The sequence below is a fragment of the Borostomias antarcticus genome, assembly GCF_949987555.1.
Source record: "Borostomias antarcticus genome assembly, chromosome: 4".
Taxonomy (NCBI): domain Eukaryota; kingdom Metazoa; phylum Chordata; class Actinopteri; order Stomiiformes; family Stomiidae; genus Borostomias; species Borostomias antarcticus.
The window spans coordinates 26,112,688-26,118,931 of NC_140237.1; the positions used below are offsets into that span (position 1 = coordinate 26,112,688).

Consider the following 6,244-nt stretch of genomic DNA (forward strand, 5'->3'; position numbering starts at 1 on the left):
AGTGCTACTTTAAAAGCAAGAGCAGTTTTGGGATAGATTTGGGGCACATTGCTCCATCGCCCAGGCACCCCCTCTCCACTGCACTTGGCAGGTCCATTCACTAAATTAACAAAATCTTCAACATCCCCTTAAGTTAAATGTATACATGGTACAAGTATGCACGTTTATTTGTGACAGGGCATCATTTTGACTGAGGAGTGGACTGGACATAAGGCGCGTGCAGGTGAGCTTAGGCAGGAGTCGACCAGCTGTAGCATAATCTCTCTCAGAACCGCTAATCTGAGGGTCTGTAAAGCGTCCTAAATGGCAGTGATAACATTCATTTTTGCATGTAGTCAGAACAGGCACAGAGGAGTATCGTTGGGTGAGTGCACTGACCACCTATCTGCAAGTACACAACTCAGTGTGACCATGGTTGGATGTTAACAGTGAAGACAGCAACAATTAGCCCACAATATGAAACTCTGTTAAATTATGAAGATTAAATCAGTGTGTTTAATAAGAGAACCCATTAGAACCCTCATACTACTCTCATTCCATGTCTACTTCATTAAGGCAGCAGCTAATTAAGCAATCAGCACAGGGCACCTCGCACCTCCCGTCTGGTCACAACCTTTCAAGTATTGTCATCATTTTGAAAAGGAAAATGTGTTAATACAATTGTTGTAATACAATAAATTGCCAGTTTGGGAACCTTTCAATGTCTAGCTGAGTAGGCTACCCAGGACTGGAATGAGAGACTAGCAGCGCTGAAGTAGCTAAGTAAGTGAGCAAAACTTTATTTATATAATATAGCACTTTTCACAGCACATAGTCACAAAGTGCTTCACAGGTCAAAAAAATACAGTCAGAAAACAAAGAATAAAACTACACAAAAAAGACAGTGAAATACAAAGAAAAACACTAAGACACTGTACGGACAAGTGATTACAATCTAACTGTACCCGTAGGCTACTTGTTACACATGGCTAATACTATTCTATTCTATTCTATTTTATTCTATTCTATTCTATTCTATTCTATTCTATACTATTCTATTCTATTCTATTCTATTCTATTCTATTCTATTCTATTCTATTCTATTCTATTCTATGGGAACACTTGACGTCCCGGGTTACTACGGGTTAAAAACGAGTGCACGCTAGCTCATCGCTATGCAGCGGTGGTGACTGGGAGTGTAGTTCTGGTAATAGTGGGCGCCGTTTGAGATACAACACGACAGTCACTGTGGGACTTCAGTATCCAGAAAGGGACGCGTGTTTAAAGGCTTTATGTTGTCGCTGGCATGTTTGTTCGCTGGGATCAGACTAAGAACGACACTGCGCAAAATCACAAATCTTTGTAGCATCTGCACCTACTAAACCGTTACCGTTAGAGCGTGTATTGTTTTTACATCGAGTAATAGACACAGCACTCCAGTCGGAACAACTCCAGTCAACGAGCAGTCTGTCTTCCAATGTTTACTTCTTTCCCTCTGTGGCGTGTCCGTTAGCGAAATGTAGCGTATTTTCACAATAGACATGTTTATACGTCTGATCAATATCTGTTAATTAGAGCACGATCGATGCTCTAGTTTGTGGCAGTTTATTTCCGGGAGGTTATAGCGGTAGCTAGTCGAGAGTGTGTATTGGAGCTCATTATTTGTGATGGCGATGTTCCGCAGCTTTGTGTCCGCTAACCAGCTCCGCCAGCATCAGCAGCAGAGCGGGGCATCCTCCGCTGCGGTTCCCGGCGACAGTGTCGAGAGCCAGTTCTCTTGTCCCATCTGCCTGGAGGTCTACTACAAGCCTGTTAGCATTGCGAGCTGTGCTCACACGTAAGTCAACAGATAGGATAAATACTTGATAATGTATGGATATTGTAGCCTACTGATTGCCACTCAAAACAGATGATTTGATAAATGAAACCATCCAGCTGTGTGTCACAGCCTGTTGTTAGTCTGATGTTATGACCTCTGTCCACAAAGCTAGGCTACTCTAAACACATTTTCTGGAGGTTGTTGGTAGATGGATGGCACATTCTAAGTATTTGCAGTCATGCTCATTTAAGACTTAATGTCTGTCTGTTTGTCTTTCTGTGTGTGTGTGTGTGTGTGTGTGTGTTATCCAGCCAGGAAGGAGAGAGTCCTTCACTATAATCAATCAAACAGTTTCACTGGGAACACACCCCTCAAGATGAGGAGTCACTTCTTATTGCAACAGAACTCACTTGTTCCTCTCAGAAGAGGACGAGTAGTTTGTAGACTTGGAGAGTGTTGAGCATTGGTTCAGAGAGGGCCGCATGAAGCCTATAACTTCCCTCTGTGTGCTCTCTCCGTGTGTGTGTTTATGTTTGTGTGTGTATGTGTGTGTGTTGTTGTTGTTTCATCTAAACATCTTTCTGATGTAGCCCACCTCCCACTTTGAACACAGTCCTGCTGACCACTACAACAACAGTATGGTAAATGGAAGTGCACTTATATAGCACTTTTTATCCAAAGCGTTTCACAATGAAGGCCTCTCATTCACCCATTCACACACACATACACACACCAGTGGCGGCAGCTGCCATGTAAGGTGCTTGCCTGCTCATTGGGAGCAATGTAGGGTGCAGTGTCTTGCCCAAGTACACTTTGACATGTTGTCAGGAGGAGCCAGGATTTGAACCACCGACCCTACGATCATTGGACGACCCGACTAATGCTTAATAACTAATGCTTATTTAGGGTTAGGTTAGGTTACTAATGTTAATAATGAATACCTTAGTTAAGTTTAGGGTTAGGTGAGTTAACCTTAGTTAACATAAATAACATTAGTAAATGGTTAATAGAGACAGTAGTTAACTGTTACTTAATGCTTAATAATGCATTAACTAATGCTTATTAATGTACCCTTATTGTAAATTGTGGAAGAAACAGTCCCTGAGTCTGCAGGTCCAGGTCTTGAGGCTGCGATACCGTTTGCCAGAGGGCAGTGGCTGAAACCGACCATGATTGGGGTGACTTTTCTGCCTCTCCGACCATTGTATAGGTCCTGGATGGAAGGAAGCTCACACCCACCAGTGTTGGGCAGACCACACTACCGTCTACAGTGCTTTGCGGTCAAAGGCAGAGCAGTTCCCATACCACGCTGTGATGTTCCCAGTCAGGATGCTCTCACTTGCGCCTCTGTAGAAGGCCGGTAGGGATCTTCGGCCCCATGCCAAAACTTTTTCATCCGCCTGAGGTGGAAGAGGCGTCGCTGTGCCTTTTTCACCACATGGTCAGTGTGCACATCCCAGGTTAGGTCCTCAGTGACATGAACATCGAGGAGCTTTGAAAGTAGCTAACTCTCTCTACAGTGGACCCACTGAGGGTGATAGGGTCCATCCTCCTCTCTTCCCATAGCCCACCATCAGCTCCATGGGTTTGGTGACGCTGAGAGAAAGGTTGTTCTCCGGACACCACTGAAGGGTCATTCAGACAGACTTGTTAAGACGTAGTACTTGCGCCAATCGTATGTTTCGCCGTTGGTCTATATTGAACAGACATGGATTGGTGTAACAGATTCTCCCCCCTTTCATTCCGTCTTTTGGGGTAGTGATATTCCCGCAACGGCCCGACTCCCCTTTTTGTCTGAATGGTGCGTTCCGCCAACACGGAACACTACTGAGGAACTGCTGATTGTTCACGCCTCTTTTAAATACGGAGGGGGGGAATGCTCTCTAAACAAAGAGCTGCCACGGAAATATTACACCTCTATCTAAATGGGCAGAGCGCAGATATTGTGGGTCCATTGTGGGACCTATATGCAGCAGATTTGCGGAAGCTCTGTCTAAATATGCCTTGTGTCAGGCTGTTGACCTCTCTCCTGTAGGCCGTCTCATCGTGATGCTGCGCGCCTTCAGCCAGCACTTGAAAGGGTGGGAGCCGGCCTGCTGCGAGGGACTGGGCTGACCGCCACCCTCTGTAGCGTTCTGTGTAGTCGTGGGCGGAGCAGCTACTCTACCATACTGTGAGGTATCTGTCCGCCCACTCTGCGGCGCACCTGTTTGTGACGTAGTGGTGGTGGGAACCTACCAAATCATCAGCTCACCAAGGACAGATGCTGATGGTGTTGGTCGTCCAGGTCAGAGGACCAACACCTGTGTGTGTTTCTGGTCGTCTGTCCAGAGGTAGTGAGCTTCCTGTCTATGAACAGGAAATGAGGTCAGCTAGCTCCTCCTCTCGCAGAGAGTAAAGGATGGGAGAGGGGAAGGAGAGGAAGGGAGGAAGGGTGGGGTAGAGGGGAGGATAAAAACATGGGTCTAGGCTTATCTCTCTCTCGTGCTGTGATGACATAGATCACCATAGTCTTATAATGTGTGTGTGTGTGTGTGTGTGTGTGTGTGAATGAATGAATGAATGAATGAATGAATGAATGAATGAATGAATGAATGAATGAATAATTTTATTTTCGTGTCCGGCCGTCACAACACGGCCCATCCCTTACGGAATTATTTAGACACATTTTTAGAAATATAATATATATATATATATATATATATATATATATATAATATAATAATAATATATAATATATATGTGTGTGTGTGTATGTGTGTGTATGTGTGTGTGTGTATGTGTGTGTGTAGCCCATAGACAGATTGTAGTGTAGAATGAGATAATGTGCATTCATAGAAGACTGAGCCTGTCTCTGTTCCTCAGTCAGTTTCCATGTCTTGTAGGAAGTGTGGCTGGTACACTGTATAATTACACTTGTTATAATAGTAATAAGGCTCACTGGAGAACAGCCCCTGATCATTTATTCGTCTGACCAATCACAGACTTAACCTCTGCTCCGCCGCTCACAGACAGAGATGAATACATAGAGGATTGTTATTAATCTCTCCTAAATTCACCTCTTCCTCCCTCTCTACCTCCTTCCTCCCTCTCTACCTCCTTCCTCCTCTCCTTGTCTCCTAACAGGTGATGTTGATGATACAGCAGCTCTTTGTAGTTCAGTGATGCACAGTTCAGGTGCAGAAACACAATGCCAGTATATAAACTAACATTTCTCTCTCTCTCCGCCCCTCCCTCCCCTCCCTCCCTCCCTCCCCTCCCTCCCTCCCCCCCAGGTTCTGTGGTGAGTGTCTGCAGCCCTGCCTGCAGGTGACCTCCCCCCTCTGTCCTCTGTGCCGCATGCCCTTTGACCCTAAGAAGGTGGACAAGTCATCCAGTGTAGAGAAGCAGCTCTCCTCCTACAAGGCCCCCTGCAGAGGCTGCAGCAAGAAGGTGAGGCCTGCAGCCTACTGTACAGGTCCACCCATAGGACCCATACTGTATATCGGACCAATATTTACATTTTGGACCACGTCAGCGAAACAATGACATTGCTATGATTTTCTCTTTTCGCTATAGCAATGAACAATGCAAACTTTTTTGGGGGTCGTCAAATTACATTTGGAAACACAATAATGCTGGTTGTAATATTATTGAGGAACCAAAAGGTTGTCATTTAAAAATGTTATGCTATTATGTGAAATGAGATAGTGATGCAGTGTCACCCATCTAGTGTTAGCTACGCTAGCAGCAGTTACTCGTTTTTGCACTGTAAAATGATTACTAAAGAAAATTGGAGTAAATTAACTTGACTAGAACAACCTGGTTATAGAAATATAAGTATTGTGTCCAATATACCTTCGCATTTTATCCAGATGAACGAAGTAAATGAGAAGATCTCTCCAGATGGGTCTGTGTCTACTGGAGAGGTTGGTAAACAGCCCGGATGAGGACACAGACATTGTGACATCATTCCTCAGCCACTGTGAGAACATGTGTCTCAACTCGCACCAAGATCAGCTACAACAACGATAAGCCCTGGTTCACAGCCAAACTCAGGAAGTTAAGGCTGTAGACAGAGGAAGTACGGAAGAGTGGAGACAAGGAACGGTTTAAAGACCCAAGTACAGGTTTAGCAGGGCAGTGAAGGAGGCTAAACGACGCTTCTCAGAGAAACTACAACATCAGTTCTCAGAGGGGAACACGTCTTCTGTCTGGAATGGCCTGAGACAGATCACCAACTACAAACTGAAATCCCCCCAGTCCCCTGACGACCAATGACCTGAAGGAGTTCTAATGCAGATTTGACAAACAATTTCAGCTCTGCCTTCAACACCATCCTCCCACCCACACTGGGGTACGAGCTCTCCCAGCTACATGTGCCCGACTCTACCTGTGCATCACCGACTTCCTGTCCGACAGGCAGCACCATGTGAAGCTGGGCAAAAACATCTCCGACTCCAGGTC

At 45.2% G+C, this 6,244-nt stretch overlaps 1 protein-coding gene across 1 annotated transcript in view; it reads left to right on the forward strand.

Annotated features, from left to right (window-relative positions):
• Positions 1 to 1,646: 1,646 nt before the first annotated feature.
• rnf166 (ring finger protein 166) overlaps positions 1,647 to 6,244 on the forward strand; it is a gene marked incomplete at its 5' end in the record, with an annotated part of 7,707 nt that continues 3,109 nt past the window's right edge. The window contains 2 exons of the mRNA XM_084436891.1: positions 1,647 to 1,816; positions 5,074 to 5,230. Coding sequence (XP_084293017.1) covers positions 1,647 to 1,816; positions 5,074 to 5,230 — 327 coding nt within the window. The remainder of the gene's footprint in view (positions 1,817 to 5,073; positions 5,231 to 6,244) is intronic.